The 18,746-nt window shown below is 50.0% G+C and overlaps 1 protein-coding gene across 2 annotated transcripts in view; it reads left to right on the top strand.

The window, feature by feature from the left end:
* The window catches only part of LOC135206733 (cohesin subunit SA-2-like), a 307,211-nt gene that overhangs the window by 264,264 nt on the left and 24,201 nt on the right, over nucleotides 1-18,746 (top strand). For both annotated transcript variants that reach the window (XM_064238201.1, XM_064238204.1), the window contains exon 23: nucleotides 13,409-13,586. In XM_064238201.1, the coding sequence (XP_064094271.1) occupies nucleotides 13,409-13,586 (178 nt within the window). The remainder of the gene's footprint in view (nucleotides 1-13,408; nucleotides 13,587-18,746) is intronic.

Genomic DNA, 18,746 nt, shown 5'->3' with positions numbered 1-18,746 from the left:
AACCGTATATGACCTATAAAAAGGGAAAATATGGTACCCGGAAGTCAAAAATACAGTAAAATGTTACTTATGAGTTACTTAACTTAGCCGTGGCGATTGCAGAGCGTTCCATGATACAGATGCGGATAATTCGCAAGAAAAGCACGAGCACAAGAAAATGGCGACTTGTCGCTGGCGCTAAAAATTAAGGATGTCCGTAGGGGCGCTGCTGTCCGTGGCGTCCTCTAGTAGTAGTAGTAGAGGCTGCATCGCCCCCCGTTGGTATCAGCTCTCTCTTGGGGGGATTCTGATAGGGAGTTCTAATTGGTGTCTCGTGGTAGTGTTCCACACTCGCCCCTATATCATACCGACACTTCTTTTTAAGAGTGAGCGAGTCAGTTTACTGACATTTTCTTAATTTTGTTTTTGCTCTGGTAATTTTTAGGCTAATTTTACTAGAAAGAATGATATTAAGGATACTTTCATAGGGCGACACGAGCCAATCACCCAGAAATAGATTTTTCCTTCGTCAAAATCCCTTATTTGGCTTCTTACTTAAGACTTTAGTTCTTGCTTGCTATTCATAAGAGGTACACTTGCCTCCTTATGAAGTGGTCCAGAGGTCTAACCACTGATCTTGCAGTGCACACTCCAATCAGTTGGACAGAGGCTAGGTTCCCCCCCTTTGCTCTTATGACTAGGGAGGGAACCCAGGTTTGGCAAACACCAGTCTGTTCACAAGACTCAAATTCCTCCCACCAATAAGTGAGTCTTCCTTATGTAAAGGACTGATGGTTTGTATCACGTGTCAGAACAAATCACAATTTGTTCCGACGCGTGATACAAACCATCGGTCCTTTACATATGGAATATACTTAGGGCGGCAGCTGGACCGGTCATAAGCTTTCAAACAAGGTGGTTTGGTAGTAACTGCTTGTCTGAAGGTCGGGAGTCCCGCCAGACTGGAGGTAAACGTTCCACTTTTCTTTCGGCCGCCGACGGTGACAGACGTGTTGTTTGCCGCTCTGCCCGCCATTGTCGTTTGCTTTCATCTTCGATTACGAAGCTTTTGTGTGTATGGTATCTTGTCTGTAGTACTTGATTTGTTGTATCTTGTGGTGTTATGGAGAGCCACGAGACAGAGAGACCCCCTCTCCCTCCAGCAAACCGGAGACTATGCCCTGGCGTGGAGAACCGTATGTGCGGGTCCTTCAGGTCCATTGAATATGTGGACCCTCATGATGTGTGTACTCGGTGCCGAGGGCGAGAATGCTCTCGGTCCGACACGTGTTTGTGCATTGTGGTCGGAGGAGCAGTGGGGGCACTACGAGGGGAGGAAGAAGCCGCGTAAACCAGCCAAGGTGTCGTCGGAAAGCTCTCCAGCGACACCTTTGGTTACGGACACGTCTTCTTCTTTCCTCCTTCCTAGTCGGCTCCCTCATGTGGCTCCTTCCCCTTCGGGGGAAGTGTCATGTTCGGCCTCTTCAGGTGTGACTGCCGTGGGCCACGGGTGGAGATCTCGAGTAGGTCTGGCACTCGCTGGGCCTTCTGGGAACTCCAAGCATTCAGGGGCTGCTGTACCGCCTGGTTGCACCAATGACGCATGGCCCGGCGACGTCCACAACAACGACGGTATCTACGCCAGGGTATGCTGCTCCTCCGCACTTGGTCTACACGCAGCATGTAAGGACAGTGACCCCATCAGCCGCTGTCCAGGTCCCGGCGTCGTTCGTGCTGCGAGAGGAGCCGGCCCCACCACCTGGCTTTGCAGTCCTCGCCCCAGCCCCGGACTTCCAGTGTCCGAAGAGCTCACCGCTTGACTGACGGCCAGTACCAGTTCCTGTCGTCGCCCGCTCCTGATCCAGATCCTGCTGTCTCCGTTCCTGCCCGTGGTGTTGCTGCTCCCACCGCAGGTCCCTCTGGACAGGTGCAGCTGGGCCGTGTTGCTTCGGCAACTGCCCCAGCTCTGTCCTGAATGGAGGACCTGACGTTGGTCCTGAGGAAGCTGACGAAGAAGAAGTCCAGGAAGAAGAGGAAGGTGTCGTTGTCTGCAGCCTCTTCGACTTCCAAGGCCCCACAGCCAAGGAAGAAGGTGGCCTCTCTCTCCCCCCCCCCTCCCCCCCCACAACAAGAAGTCTTGCTCAGAGACTTTAAAGGGTCTGCCCACTCCAGTGTGGCAGTTGGGGCTTTCGCTGGTCCTCCTGTTCCCTCGGGAACGGGGCTCGTCTCTTCTCCCGCAAGGAAGAAGACGGGGACCGGAGGGGTATCGGCTACTGCGGGTACCTCTTCTCCTGGTGCCAGAGGCTCTGCCTCTACACCGAGAACTGTCTCGGCCGCTCGCTCGCGAGAGATACCGAGTGTACGGTCACCGCCAGGGTCCAGACTGCTGAGCCTGCTCACTGGCAGGACCCAGGCACAGAGCGAAAGACTGGTGGCAGTCGCTCAGGTGACTCCCGCCAGACCAGTGATCGCTCTCGCAGCGATCCGCTGGTCCCCAGGGTTGACGCGACGGTCCCACCTTGACCGTCCGCGGGCTGAGGCTAGGAAGAGGTCCCTCTGGTCACCAGCCAGTCTCGGCTGGGCCGGGTACCATGACGCGTGTGAGGATGGTGCGTGCTCTCACCGCATCAGTGGACTCTACAGGTCTCCCGACTGTCGCTCCCACCGGGACCGGATGGATCGCTTGCCAGGTAGCAGCTCTCCTGAAGCTCAGGACCGTCGCTACCATTCTCGGTCCAGCGGCTCTCCCCAGGGAGACTGCGGGACTAGGCCTGCAGCTCGATCGCTTGCAGTCCTCCCAGGCCACCGGCTCTGCTGGTAGGCAGGGGGCTAGCATCAGGTCTTCCTCTCCTGTGCCTTCAACCTCCTCGGGCTACACCGAGAGGAGAGAGGCGATTAGGAGTGACCGTGAGGAGTGCGCTTCTCACGGTCCCGCCACAAGGACCTATGAGCCTGGCACGGTCTTGGGACTTAGCAGATTGTATGCCCAAGTGGTTGGAGGAGACCACGAGGGGTCTGTTGTGGTTCCTCCTGCGTCCTGCGGAAGGAGGAGGATCTCGGGAGGTGTTCTCCTTAGATGGATTTGACGGTCCATCATCCCCTCAGGATGCGATCACCCCTGAGATCCAGGGGTCGTTTGCGGAGGTCATTTCACTGATTTGCCAGCACAACTTCGGGGAAGGATCGGTGCTCCCTCTGTCCGAGCCTCCATCGGGGCTGGAGTCGTTCTGGGTTCCTAAGAAGGAACCCAGGACGATGGTGGGTCTGCCCTGGTCCTCCTTGGCCGACGGTGTGCTGGGCCAGGTGAACTCTCTTGTCTCTGGACAGGAGGAATTGCTTAGGTCCGACAGGTCGACCAAGCTGCTCCCCCCTCCTCTACCACGACAGCGGTGTTTCTACGTGCCACCAGAAGACCCGCTGCCGCCCAAGCAGGTTAACCCGGAGATAGCCAGGCTAACTCCGGGTGTGCCTCTCAACCACCTGCTGTCCGAGAATCGGAGACTGTGTCAGTCTGGAGGTAGGGCCATCTCCTACCTCGCCCACCAGATGGCCAATCTGTGGGCCAACCTGGTCCTATGACATCGGGATGCAGTCCTCGCTCGAGTAACCAGGGCGGCAGGGCGTGAGGCAGCGCTGGGTCTTAGGAACGGACTGTTGCTGGGTTCCTCCTCTCTCTTTCCTAGAGAGATGGTGGATGCTGCTGTGGAACAGCAGCACACTGAAGACAGTGACCGCCTAGTACACTAGGCAGTCTTGAAGCCTTCTGGGCAGCCTCAAGTCACTGCGGCCAAGCCTCGGAGCTTGGCTAGCTCTTCCTCTGCGGCCAAGATGACTTCCTCATCGAGGCCGAGAGGAAAGACCCAGCCTTCGACTTCTTCGGTAAGGAACGATCCTTTTCCCCGAGGAGGATCCGGGAAGAAGAAGTCGAAGTCGAAGAAGTGGAAATGCTAGGGACGGCGTTCCCCCTCACCTGGGGGCGGTGCCTGGCGAGCCATTGGGCAACTTGGCAGCGCTTCGGAGTCGAGACCTGGATAGTGGATGTCCTTCGGGAGGGATATCTACTACCCTTCAAGTCGCGGCCACCCCTCACTTCACACCCGGTCCACCTACAGACGTACGTTCCCGGTTCTGCCAGGGACGTAGTGCTTCGGCAAGAAGTGGAAGCCATGCTGAGCAAGTGAGCTGTAGAGGTCGTACACGATCAGTCGCCGGGCTTCTACAGCCGTCTTTTCCTGGTGGAGAAGTCATCAGGGGGCTGGCGCCAGTGATAGATCTCTCTCCCTAGAACGGATTCATTCGCCAGACTCGGTTCACGATGGAAACAGCACGATCTGTGCTCGATTCCATCAGGGAGAACGACTTCATGCTTTCAGTGGACCTGAAGGATGTGTATTTCCAAATACCCATCCACCATTCCTCCAAGAAGTACCTCCACTTTATCCTTGATGGGACGGTGTACCAATTCAGGGCACTTTGTTTCGGTCTCTCAACCGCCCCACAGGTGTTCACGCGAGCGTTCATACTGGTGTCAGCTTGGGCCCATTCGGTTCGGATACGTCTACTGAAGTATCTAGATGATTGGCTGGTCCTGGCGAGCTCCCGCTCGCAGCTGCTACAGGACAGGGATCGACTCCTCGAATTCTGCCACGATCTGGGGATCGTGGTGAACTTCGAGAAGTCAGATCTTGAGCCCAAGCAGAGGATGAAGTACCTGGGCATGCCGATCGACTCGGTAGCAGAGCGAGTCTTCCCTGCAGACTCGCGGATCAACAGGTTCAGGGAGGCAGCTGAACAGTTCCTGTCTCGACAGGAGGAGTCAGCTCAGCAGTGGCAGGTCAGGATCGGTCACCTGTCGTCTCTAGAGAAGTTAGTCCCTCACGGGCGTCTTCACCTGCGGCTCAGTGGTGTTGTTGAGCGACAACACCACGGTAGTGTCATATGTCAACAAACGAGGGCCTAGTGTCCCTCCTGTTGCACCAGTTGACGATGCAGGTGCATCGGTAGAGCTGTCAGCCAGATACATTCCAGGCAAGAGGAACATAGTGGCAGACAAGCTCAGCCGTCGGAATCAGGTGATTGGGACCTAATGGTCTCTTCACCCAGATGTGGCGGAAAGGCTCTTTGACCTGTGGGGGCGTCCAGTCATGGATCTGTTCGCCAACCGGCACAATAGAAAACTCCAGGTTTTCTACTCAGTTGTGCCGGACCCATGGGCAGCTGCAGAGGATGCGTTTCAACACCCGTGGGACAATCTCCTCGTCTATGCCTTTCCCCCGTTCTGTCTGATTCGCAAGGTGATCAGCAGGGTGCTGGTCACCAGCAATCTTTGGATGATTCTGGTGGCACCCAAATGGCCTCAGGCCGTTTGGTATCCGGACCTGCTGGCTCTTCTCGCCGAGGCACCGCGAGAGATTCCCCCATGGCACAACCTCCTGTGCCAACCACACATAGAACGGTACCACCGAACGGTTCGGTCCCTGTGTCTTCACGGCTGGCAGTTATCCACCATCTGTTGCGAGCAAGAGGCTTTTCTCGCCAAGCAGCAACAGAGATGGCAGGGTACCTCAGACATTCCTCTGCAGCAGTGTACCGTCTTCTGTGGTTGGTGTCGTGGACTCAGAGCCATTCTTGAGCAGGTAGTGGATTTCCTCGTCTTCCTTCGCTGAGAGAAGCTCCTCTCTGTCTCCGCAGTTAAAGGCTACAGAGCCGCTCTGGCCCTAGTCCTTAAACTGCGAGCAATGGATATTTCCACCTCCATGGAAATCTCATTCCTGATGAAGAGCTTTGAAGAGGTCTTGTCCACCCAGGGAACTCAGGCCCCCGGGGTGAGATGTGACTCTCGTACTTAGGAGCTTGACTCGCAGACCCTTCGAGCTGCTCTGGGAATCGTCAGACAGGGATCTGACCCTCAAGACTGTCTTTCTGCTGGCCCTGGCATCGGTGGAGAGAGTAGGGGAACTTCATGGTTTTTCTTTCGATGTCAAGCACTCGAGGGGATGGGGGTCGGTGACGCTCAATTTCGTCCCGGACTTCGTAGTGAAGACTCAGAACTCAAAGAGATGCTGCTTTGTCCTGTGAGGGTGCTACGGCGCTATCAGAAGAAAACTCTACTCCTCAGTTCTGAGTGTCAACACCTCTTCGTTAGTACCGGGGTGACCAAGAAACAAGTGTCCAAGAACACTGTTTCTTTCTGGCTTCTTGAGGTAATCAGGAAAGCGTACGACTCAGACAGGAGTGCCGACACCAGTACCTTTCGTCCAAGAGCCCACGAAGTTAAGAGGCATTGGTCCAACCCTTGCATTCTGCAAGAACTTGTCCGTCGCACAGGTGCTGAAGGCAGGGGTGTGGTCCAACCAGACCACTTTCACCTCCTTCTACCTTCAGGATATTGCCCACCGACCAGTAAGTGAGTCTTAGATTCCACCGACCAATAAGTGAGTCTTCCATATGTAAAGGATCGATGGTTTGTATTACGTGTCGAACAAATCACAACTTGAAGTTCATTGTATTTTTCCTAACTATACAAACCTGAGGTCCTTACACATAGTCCCACGTCATGCCACCCCTCACTCTGTTCCTGGGCCTAAAGCAAAGAGGAATGTTTACCTCCAGTCGGGCGGGACTCCCGACCATCGGACAAGCAGTTACTACCGAACCACCTTGTGTGAAAGCTTATGACCGGTCCAGCTGCCGCTGTAAGTATATTCCATATGTAAAGGACCTCAGGTTTGTATAGTTAGGAAAAATACAATTTTATACATTGAACTTCCCTGCCAGATATATACTTAGCTAAAGACTCCGTCGTCCCCGACAGAAATTCAAATTTCGCGGCACACGTTACAGGTAGGTCAGGTGATCTACCGCTCTGCCCTGGGTGGCAGGACTAGGAACCATTCCCGTTTTCTAATCAGATTTCCTCTGTCGCCCGGACCATCAACATTGTTGTTGGTTCCTCTTGACTGGATTTTCTTTTTTCATCGACAATTGATCTTCTTGACCGACTTTTGGTGACGTATCTGGATTGTTGGATTGGCATACGCTTTTGTGGACTGTTTTTGTGGACTTGCTTTGGAATTTTCTTAGAATGTCTGACGCCGGAATGGTGATGAGATATTATGTAAATGTAGGCTGTAAGGTGAGGTTGCCGAAAGCTTCGGTCGATCCTCACACCGTTTGTAAAGGTTGCAGAGAGTATGAATGTTCTTTTACTAACACATGTAAGAAATGCGAGAATTTGAGTGAGAAAAAGTGGAAGAATCTAACTACTTATTTGAAAAAGTTAGAAAGAGAGAGAATGAGGAAAGCTTCCTCAAGAAGTATGAGTGGTTCTAGATCTAATGAGCTAGTTCCTAGTTTGGGAACTTCTTCCCCTCTTGTAAGAATTGCCACTTCTCCTTCCTTTTCAGCCTCTTCACCTATTGCAGATTCGGCAAAGGAACTTGCGGATCTAAAAGCCGCTTTCAAAATCATGGAAAACAAAATGGCTGCTTTGCAAGGTAAGGCTAGTGATTATACAGTGGACAGTGATATTAGTGTCCCCCGTGTAGTGGAGGGGGCGTCTGGTCGGCTCCACAACGCTCTCAGGTCTAGACCTCTTCCAAGCTCCCAAGCCCAGAGGAGAAGGAATGTCAAAAACCGTAAGGAGGTTGTGGAGATTCCCCACCGATCAGGTGTCCCTTCGGCAGGCTCTGTGACACCCCAGACTGCCAGGGATCACTATTGTAAAAGCGTCCTGCGTGAGTGTTTTTCATCTTCTGAATCTTCATCTCCTAGACGCGGTTGGAGGGATTCTGGTCGCTCGCAACCATTGAAGAGGAGTTGGAAAGCACCGGCTCTGGACTCTAGCTCGGAACACTTCCCAGAGGAGTCTCCTTCGGATGTTAAGAGGGCAAAGAGAGCCCTATTGTCACCCGTAGTTGGCGTGGAACCTCTAGACACCTCTACTCCTCCTTCGCCTCCTCCCGAAGAGGAGAAGGAGGAGGCTACTAAGAGAATCCTCCTCTCCATGCAAGAACAAATATCTTCGTTAGTGGGAGTGCTCTCAAAGGAACCTCCTCAAAGGAAAGATACTTCTCTTCCCATCAAGAGGTCCTCTCGACGTATGGAGGTCCCTGCATAACAGGTCGCAAATAGCTTCTTCCAGGAGTGAGGCTCCAAGCAGGAGCGAGGAGCCAACCAAACGCAAGGCGCCAGCCAGGAGTGAAGAATTAATCAGACGGGAGTCGACTAGACGCGTGACTCCGGTCAGGAGTGAGGAGCCAACCAGGAGTGCGACTCCAACCAGGTGCGAGGAGCCAAACAGGCGTGTGGCGCCAACCAGGAGTGAGGAGTCACCCAAGAGGCAGGAGCCAGGAACCAGGAGTGAGGAGCCACCCAAAAGGCAGGAGTCAGGAGCCAGGAGTGAGGACAGTCCCAGGAGTCAGGAGGCAGGAGTAGGACAGTCCCAGGAGTCGGAGGCAGGAGTCGGAGGCAGATCAGGAGGTCAGGAGTCAGGAGGCAGGAGGCAGGATGTCAAGAGTCGGAAGCCAACCAAGAGGCAAGGTTCGACGAGGACTAGTATCCGAGAGAAGTTTTTGGGTGACTCTTCCCCAGACAGAAAGCACCTCCCCTTCGGATCGAAGGAGGTCTTGGAAAGACTCATCCTCCAAAAACGGGATCGTTCTCCCTCTTCCCGATCGTGTATTAGAAGAGTTGTCAGAAGACGAGTCCCCTACACAAATGAGGGACTGTAATCTACAAAACGTTAGCCTCCTTATTGCTTCAAGAGTATGGAGACTCTCTTAGCCCGGCTGCTCCTCCTTCGCCTCGTTCGCTCTTCTCGAGTACTACGACCGTAAAGTCCCTCTGCTTTTCTTTAAAAATGAAACCAGCGATTTCTTATGAAGAAGGCCCTCCAGTCTCTAGATTCATGGATGGGCGGCAAGAAGAAAGAGTTGGGCAAAAACATTGTTTTGCATGCCTCCTTCCAAACTCCTTGGAAGGAGAGGCATTTGGTTACGGGGTACAGGAGAAGCCATGGGGCTTTCTCTCCCTGCATCAGCAGACGCAGACTTCAAATCTGGTTGATGCTTCCAGACGACACTCATTAGGATCGGCCAGATCGACATGGAGCATTTCGGAGTTGAACACCTTCTTAAGGGACTCTTCAATCGTTTTTTAGAGGTGGTTCAATTTCCTAGACTGGTCTCTCGGAGTACTTGCTAAGAAGTCTCAGGACACAGAATTTCTTAACAACCCAGAAGTTCTACATAGCGTCCTGGCATGTATGGATAAGGTAGTCCAAGATGGCTCGGGGGAGGTGTCCTCCCTTTTTGGGGCAGGCTTGCTAAAAAGAGATCAGTGTATGCTTCCCTCTTGTCTAAAACTGTTTCTCCAAGTCAGAGAACCGCTTACTGTTGCGCCCCCTTTGTCCGATCATCTGTTCCCTTCTCAGCTGGTGAAAGATATTTCACGTTCACTACTGAAAAGTAGCGACACAATACCTCCTTGTGCAAAGACATCGCAAGAAGAATCGTCCCTTATAGTGTCAACCTCTTAAGAAGAACCCTCGTCCTCCTCAGCAGCCCTTTCGTGGAGGTGCAGCGGCTTGTCCCCCCTCCAGAAGAAGAGCTCAGATAAAAGAGGAAGGTCTTCCTTCCGGCCCTTCAAGAAGGGAAAATGACTCTCAGATCCTCCGAACACCAGTAGGCGCCAGACTCCTACTAACGCATGACGGCCTGGGTCGCTGAGTAGGGCTCGACTCCTGGTCTGTGTCGGTTCTAGAGGAGGTTACATCATCCCCTTCAAAGACAGTCCTCCCCTAACCTCTACTCCTCGGGAACTGTCCGCAAGATACAGAGATCCTATAATGAGAGATACGCTCCTTCGAATGGTGGAGCAAATGTGGGAAAAGGAGGCCATCGAACTGGTGCAGGATCCACACTCCCCGGGATTTTACAATCGCCTTTTCCTAGTGACAAAGGCTTCGGGGGGGTGGAGACCGGTACTGGACGTAAGCGCGTTGAACCGATTTGTAGAAAAGAAGAAGTTCCGAATGGAAACGTCCTCCTCGGTGATGTCAGCCCTACGTTCAGGAGATTGGATGGTCTCTCTGGACCTACAAGACGCGTATTTCCATGTCCCCATTCACCACTCGTCGAAAAAATATCTTCGGTTCATGATAGGGGGGCAAGATTTTTCAATTCAGGGCTCTGTGTTTCGGCCTGTCTACAGCTCCTCAGGTCTTCACCAACCTGATGGCGAATGTAGCGAAATGGCTTCATCTAGAGGGAATCAACATCTCCCTCTACTTAGACGACTGGTTAATCAGGGCCAAGTCAGAGAGCCAGTGTTTTGGAGGACCTGTGATAACACAAATCTGATACAGTCTGGGATACTCGTAAACCTCGAGAAGTCAACAACTGATCCCCAGCCAGAACCTGGTTTATCTGGGGATTCAGATGGATTCTCGGGGTTTTCGGGTGTTTCCTTCACAAGAGAGAGTCACTTGAGGCTTGTCAAAGATCTTGAACTTCTTAGAGAGAGAACACAGTTCAGCGAGGGAATATTTGACCCTGTTAGGGACTCTGTCCTTGCTAGAGAAGTTCTTCACTCTAGGGAGGCTTCACATTCGCCCTCTACAGTTTTTCCCGAAAAAGGTATGGAGTTGGAAGATGGGGCAACTCTCAGACTCTTTTCCGATTCCCCAGGAGGTGAAGAATCACTTGAAGTGGTGGTTCATTCCTCTCAAAAAGAACGAAGGCTTGTCTCTTGCCCTGCAGAACCCCAACCAAGCGTTATTTTCCGACGCTTCGGAGTCGGGATGGGGAGCAACGCTAGGAACAAGGGAGGTGTCAGGCACCTGGACAAAGGAACAGGTGTCTTGGCATATCAATTGCAAGGAACTAGTAGCCATACACCTGGCCTTAAGGTTCTTCGAGGAGGTAGTCAGAGGCGGGGTGGTTCAGATAAACTCGGACAACACCACGGCTCTGGCTTACATCCGCAAACAAAGAGGGACTCATTCGTTCTCCCTCTACCAGCTAACAAGAGATCTGTTAATCTGGACAGAGGAAAGAGGTATAACTCTCCTCACCAGATTTGTGCAGGGGAAACGAAACGTGAGAGCAGACAGACTAAGCAGGAGAAATCAGGTCCTTCCCACAGAGTGGACTCCTCCAGTACCTCTGTAACCAACATTGCCGATTTCCTCCTTTTTCTTAGAGAGGAATCGCAACTTTCTGTGTCAACCATCAAGGGATACAGGAGTATGCTGTCAGCAGTATTCTGGAATCGAGGGCTGGAGATTGCAGAGAATAAGGATCTCCTCAATTTGATTTGGTCTTTCGAGACTTCGAAATCGAGAACTCCGAGAACACCTAGCTGGAATCTGGACGTGGTCCTGAAATTCCTCGCCTCGGACAAATTCGAACCTCTACATCTTGCCTCCTTTCAGTAGGAAATGTTTATTCCTACTGTCCCTCGCGACAGCCAAAAGGACGAGCGAATTGCACGCTCTGGACTCTAAAGTTGGTTTTAAAGGAGATTCGGCTATCTGTTCGTTCCAGACATTATTTCTGGCGAAAAATGAGAACCCTTCAAAGCCTTGGCCCAGGAGCTTTGAAGTAAAAGGCCTATCTAACCTGGTAGGTAGAGAGATAGAAAGGTCTCTTTGCCCGGTTAGGGCTCTTAAATTTTATCTTGATAAAAAGAAGCAGATGGGAGGTTGTCAACAGGGTCTTTGGTGTGCTGTGAGGAACCCCAAAAGACTCGTGTCTAAAAATGCCTTAGCCTTCTTTGTGAGAAGTGTGATTATTGAGGCGCACAAGAATTGCCTGGATGAATCCTTCAGACTTCTAAGAGTTAAAACTCATGAAGTAAGGGTGGTAGCCACGTCGCTAGCGTTTCAAAAGAATATGTCGCTGACGAATATCCTAGAAGCTACATATTGGAGATGCAATTCAGTTTTTGCATCTCATTACCTGAAGGATGTAAGCGTGACCTATGAGAAATGCTTCTCTCTCGGTCCGTTTGTGTCAGCAGATACAGTACTGGGACTTGGAGCAAAGACTGATCCTTAAAAAAATTTTGTATTTTGTTAGATGTACATAAATCCCTCTGGTTCAGATATGTTCTTAGTTTCCTGCTAGCAGGAGTGCTTGGTGTCGCACAGGCGGCCGCTGCCTTTGCTAGTAGGGGACTAGGTGTGTATATGGCTAGTAGGGAGGTACAAATTTTTTTTTTTGTGTTCTCTTATAAAGTGTACATGATTTTTTATGTTTCGAGTTATTGGTTGTTTGTAAGGAGTTTGGGGATAACTCCTTGCAATCTTTAGAACTAACATGAATGTTAGGATCAGGTGATTGGGATCGGTGTTGTGCTCCTTGAACAAGGTGTATTGTCATGTTAGTGGAATAGCACCCAATGACAAAGGCCTTTAGGCTCTGCCGAGTAAGTGGATAAGACCCCATTGGCAGACCCACAAGCACTCTTAGCCATAGATCAATATCTCGCTGAGGCTCTTGAGGCGAAGCAGACTCCTGGGCAGTAGCCACGAAGTCTTCCGCCTAATCAGGTAGGAACCAAGGTTTTATTAATACCTACAACATATGTTGTTTACCTGTCTATTTCAGTAGTTAGCTGTCTCTTACCCACCACCAATGGGTGCCAATCAGCTAAGTATATATCTGGCAGGGAAGTTCAACGTATAAAAATGATATTGTCATGATACAATAAAGTTTTATACATACTTACCTGACAGATATATACGATTAATGGCCCACCCAGCCTCCCCGCAGGAGACAGGTGCAAGAGAGGAAATCTGATTAGAAAACGGGAATGGTTCCTAGTCCTGCCACCCAGGGCAGTGCGGTAGATCACCTGACTTACCTGTAGCGTGTGCCGCGAAATTTGAATTTCTGTCGGGGACGACGGAGTCTATAGCTAAGTATATATCTGTCAGGTAAGTATGTATAAAACTTTATTGTATCATGACAATATCATTTTGCTTCAAATTGTGATTTTTGAAAGTAAATTGTATTTTATTAACTATGCAAACATGAGGTCCTTTACATATAGTACCACCTCATACCACCCCTCACTCTGTTCCTGGCCCTAAAGCAAAGTGATTTGTTTACCTCCAGTCGGGCGGGACTCCCGACCATCGGACAAGCAGTTACTGCCGAACTACCTTGTTAGTAAATATTACGACCGGTCATACTGGTGCTGAATAGTAATTCCTTATGTAAAGGACCTCAGGTTTGTATAGTTAGGGAAAGTACAATTTACTTTTAAAAATTTTGATTTTTCAACCTTCAGATTGATTTGGACAGTCATAGTCTGAAATTGTTTTATAATAAGCTTGTCTTTCATTTTTCAACCTTCAAATTGATTTGGATAGTCATATGTAGTCTGAAATTGGTTTTCAATAAGGTTGTCTTTCATTTTTCAGCCTTCAGATTGAGATTGTGAGAACAAGAGGTAGAGTTAAACAGGTACCACCTAGGGCAGAAGAAAGTGGATATCGTTCTCCTGAGTCACAAGCCCCCTCTGACATTATTGAAGAGATATCAAGTTATTCTAGCTCTGAAGGGGACTTTCAAGAACCACAGTATCGATCAACGCCTATGGTAAATACAGCATTTAATAAATTCAGACTGAGTTACTGTAAATGCAAGTTGAATTGGGATATTCATTAAATTTTTTAATTCTGGGTCACTTTGATATTGTTTTAGGGTATATAAATTTGTACATTAGAAAAGTTTATTTTTATGATTCATTATGAACAGAAATATCTTAAGGAAAATTTGGTTGCTATGTCAGTAGCTACATGTATGTTGTTTGTAGTTCGTTGCAACATTCCTGTCTTAATTTATGTATAGATGCTAACTACATTATTCATATTTTGTCAGTGGTTTTACCAGACCAGTAACCATTAACTTGAGTGACTGTCAAGTACTTGCCTCTTATTTTAACATTTATTTTCCTTTAAAACATATATTTTTTCTAAAACACTTTATTTTCATACAATCAACTTACCTGTCAGATATATACATAGCTAAGACTCCGTCGTCCCCGACAGAAATTCAAATTTCGCGCCACTCGCTACAGGTAGGTCAGGTGATCTACCGGCCTGCCCTGGGCGGCAGGACTAGGAACCATCCCCGTTTTCTATCATATTTTCTCTGTCGCCGGTGGTATCAACATTGTTGTTATTACCTCCTGACTTAGATTCATTTTTCAACATTTGATCAACGTTTTTCGGCTTTTTGGTGACGTATTTGGATCGTGTTTTGGCATTCGCTACTGTGGACTGTGTTTGGAATAACTCTTTTGGATTTTTCTCAGTATGTCTGATTCTAATGTGAGTGTGAGAATGTGTGTGAATGTAGGCTGCAGGGTGAGGATACCGAAAGCTTCGGTTGATCCTCACACTGTATGCCGTAAATGTAGGGGGGTTCAGTGTTCTGCTATTAACACTTGTAAGGAATGCGAGGGTTTGAATGCAGAAGAGTGGAAGACTTTGACTTCTTATTTGAAGAAGTTAGAGAGGGATAGAGTTAGACGACTGAAAGGTGTGAGTTCAAGGCCTATTGAGCCTTTCACGGATAATTCTAACCCTACTACTGTAGATTCTCCCTATAGATCTCATTCTCAGAGTGTCTTTTCGGATTCGGCATCGGAAATCGCCAATCTGAAAGCGACGATTAGAGACATGAAGTCCAAGATGGCTGACTCGAAAGGTAAGGCTAGTGATAGTGAACATTTTAGTGAAGTGAGTCCTATCAGGTGTTGGTGGGGAGGGGGCGTTTGATCGTCCCTGCGGCGCTCCCAGGCCTAGACCTCTTCCAAGCTCCCATGCCCAGAGGAGAAGGAAAAGTCGAAAGCCTTAAGGAGGTCGTGGGGAATCCCCAACGGTCAGACGTCCCTTCAGCTAGCTCTGCTTCATGGCAGCCAGCTCAAGGGCGCTATAGGAAAAGCGTCCTTCGCGAGTGTTTCTCGTCCTCTTCCTCCCTCACCTCACGAGGGTGGAAGGAGTCGAACTTATCGAGACCGCTGAAGCGTCATATGAAGCAAGACATTGATTCGAGCCCAGAGCGCTTCTCGGATGACGCCCCGTCTGCTATTAAGAAGGCGAAGGTGGCGTCAGCGTCACCTGACGCTTATGAGGAAGGAATACCCCATCATGCTTCTTCCCCGAGTGATGACGAGAGGCGTCATGCACTAGAACGTGGGAGAAGCGTCAAGAAAGATAATTATGGCGGTTCAGGAACAACTGTCATCTCTTGTGGGAGTTTTAGCGCCCCGTCGGAAGGACGTGACGCTTCCAATTAAGAAGTCTCTTCCTCTCTCACCTGCTCAAAGAGAGAGGTTGTTGTAAGACAAGAAAAACGAAAGACGTCTTTTAGAAGTGAAGCGTCATTTCAAGCGGATCTGAGACGTGACGCTCCATCCAAGATTGTGACGCCGAGTAGGACGCCCTTAGAGAGCGGAGCGTCTTCCAGACGCGAAGCGTCATCAAGACGTCAACAAGAGACGTCATACAAGACGCTCGGAGAGCGGGAAGCGTCATACAAGACGTCTTCTACAGTGCAAGAGAAGCCGCAGGTTGTGACGCCTTCCAAGTCTATCAAAACGGGGAAAAGGAAAGAGTTTCATTCCCTTAGCCCCTCTCCTATCAGGAGTTTGTCTCCTCCAGAAGAGGAAAGTTCAGAAAGGAGAACGGAAACTCAGATATATCCCGAGTTGGAGGAAAACTCGGATGATGACGATCATGGAAGAGAGGGCTTGTCCAACTATAAGGTGTTGACTACCCTGCTTCTTGAGGAATACGGAGACATTTGAGTTGACTCCGGCTGCTCCTCCTTCTCCACGCTCGCTCTTTTCTAGTGCGAAGGCGAAGAAGCCCTCGTCTTTTCTGAAGATGAAGCCCACCATCTCGATGAAGCGGGCTTTACACGCCTTAGACTCCTGGATGAAGTCGAAGAAAGACTTAGTCAGGACAGTATTTTGCATGCTCCAGCAAGGTTAGCTGGGAAAAGAGACATATGGTACAAGACGGGGGAGAATATGGGTATCGCTCTCCCTTCTACAACAGAGGCAGATTTTTCGACGTTAGTTGACGCTTCAAGGCGTCCAAGTCTCAATTCTGCTCGGATTACATGGAGTATTTCAGAACTGGATCATCTCCTCAAGGGACTCTTCCATGTATTGGAAGTCTTCAACTTCTTGGATTGGTCCCTTGGGGTGATGTCCAAGAAAGCTCATGATTCAGAGGGAATCGAACCTGAAGCCCTGTTATGCATTTTGTCTTGCATCGACAAAGCGGTACAGGATGGATCTTTTGAAGTCTCTTCATTATTTGGAGCAGGTCTTTTTAAAGAAAAGGACGGTGTATGGCGCCTTCTTAACAAAGGCAGTCTCGCCATGCTCAGAGGGCAGCTCTACTGTATGCACCTCTGTCTGACTATTTGTTCCCTTCTCAGTTAGTGAAGGACGTGGCTCACTCTTTAACTGAGAAGGCGGACGCAGGATCTTCTGACGCAGTCGGCTAGGAAGAAGAAACCTGCTTTAGTTTCTGACAAGAAAGAACCTAGCACTTCTATGCCAGCCCTTTCGAGGTGGTCCGATCTCCAGACCTCCCGCAAGAAGGAAGGCTCCAGAGAAGAGAGGTAGGTTCCGCCTTTCGTCCCTTTAAAAAGGGAAAATGAAACATTTCTCCTCCAAGCACCAGTAGGTGCCAGGCTCCTGGGATTCGTGGAGGCCTGGACACTGATAGACGCAGACGCGTCTTCACTGAATATCATAAGGAAGGATATCGTATCCCTTTCCTGAATACTCCGCCCCTAACGTCAATACCAAGGGAACTATCAGCCAAGTACAAGGACCCTGTGCTGAGGGATACTCTTCGATCGATGGTGGAACAAATGTGGGACAAGAGTGGCAATAGAACTAGTACTGGATCAAAACTCCCCGGGGGTTTTACAATCGCCTTTTTCTAGTGGCGAAAGCCTCGGGAGGCTGGAGACCAGTACTAGACGTCAGCTCTCTGAACAAATTTGTTCAGAAGGAGAAGTTCTCCATGGAGACTTCTGCTTCAGTCCTAGCGTCATTACGACAAGGAGATTGGATGGTGTCTCTAGATCTCCAGGACGCCTACTTTCACGTCCCGATCCACCCTTCGTCGAAGAAGTACCTCCGTTTCATGACGGGGGGAAGGATCTTTCAGTTCAGAGCCTTGTGTTTCGGCCTGTCCACAGCTCCTCAGGTCTTCACAAGCCTGATGAGGAATGTGGCGAGATTTCTTCATCTCAAAGGAGTGAATGTCTCTATGTATCTAGACGACTGGCTCATCAGGGCCAGATCGGAGAGACAGTGCTTGTGAGGACCTAAAGTTAACTCTGGATTTGACCAAGGCGTTTGGGATTGCTTGTGAACCTCGAGAAGTCTCAGCTGACCCCAGACAAGACCTAGTCTATCTGGGGATTCGGATGGATTCTCGGGGTTTTCGAGTTTTTCCTTCGCAAGAGAGAACCGCAAAAGGTTGAGGATAATCTCTCTCTTCTTAGAGAAGCAACAAACGTCAGCGAGGGAATGGTTGAGCCTTCTGGGGACGCTTTCCTCGCTGGAAACAATTCTTCCCTCTAGGAAGACTTCATATCCGTCCACTTCAATTCTTCCTCAAGAAGTCTTGGAGCTGGAAAACCGGACAACTGTCGGACGTTTTTCCCATTCCAGTGGAGATAAAGGCACACCTACAGTGGTGGTTGCTACCTCTGGAAGAGAACAAAGGGATCTCTCTAAGAAACAGAACCCAGGACCTAGTGTTGTTCTCCGACGCGTCGGAGACGGGTTGGGGAGCGACATTAGGCTCAGAGGAAGTGTCAGGCACCTGGGAACCAGCACAGGTGTCCTGGCACATAAACTGCAAAGAGCTCTTCGCCGTACACCTGGCCTTGAAGAGCCTATAGACCTCTGGTGAGAGACAAGGTAGTGCAAGTAAACGTGGACAACACCACCGCACTTGCCTACATTCGGAAACAGGGAGGGACACACTCCTCGTTCCTTTACGAACTCACGAGAGACCTATTTACTTTGGACGTCTCACAGGAACATCTCCCTGCTGACAAGGTCGTACAGGGAGTAAGGAATGTGAGGGCGGACATGGCTCAGCAGGAGGAACCAGGTCCTTCATACAGAATGGACTCTGCACGAGGAAGTGTGTCTCGATCCCTTGGTCTCTGTGGGGAACTCCTCATGTGGATCTCTTCGCAACATACATTTCAAAAAGGCTCCCAGTGTTTTGCTCGGTCGTGGAAGACCCAAGAGCGATTATGGTAGACGCCTTCCTGCTAAAACTGGTCTCGAGTGGACGTTTACGCTTTTCCCCCATTCAAAATCCTGGGGTTAGTAATGAAAAAGTTTGTGGCGTCAAAAGAGACGAGGATGACATTAATAGCCCCCTTTTGGCCGGCCCAGGAATGGTTCACGGAGGTGGTAGAGTGGATCGTAGACTTTCCAAGATCCCTACCAGGAAGGACGGATCTTCTCAAAACAAACCACACTTCAAGGCGGTTTACCATCTAAAAACCTCCTCCCGCTCTCTCCTGGGTCTGACTGCCATTTCGACTATCGAAAAAGACTTGTCAGAGCGAAGGAGGCTTTTCTTCGCCGAAGGAGTGGCAAGCCGCGATCGCGAGAGGCTCGCAGAAGAAGAACCCTCCACCTCACGAAAGTAATACCAGTCGAAGTGGGAGGTCTTTAGAAGGTGGGTGTAGAGCCAAGAAGGT

Source organism: Macrobrachium nipponense, chromosome 31, assembly GCF_015104395.2.
Source record: "Macrobrachium nipponense isolate FS-2020 chromosome 31, ASM1510439v2, whole genome shotgun sequence".
In the NCBI taxonomy this organism is placed as follows: Eukaryota; Metazoa; Arthropoda; class Malacostraca; order Decapoda; family Palaemonidae; genus Macrobrachium; species Macrobrachium nipponense.
Note: the sequence above shows the minus strand (reverse complement) of the source record. Positions and strands in the feature narration are given on the sequence as shown.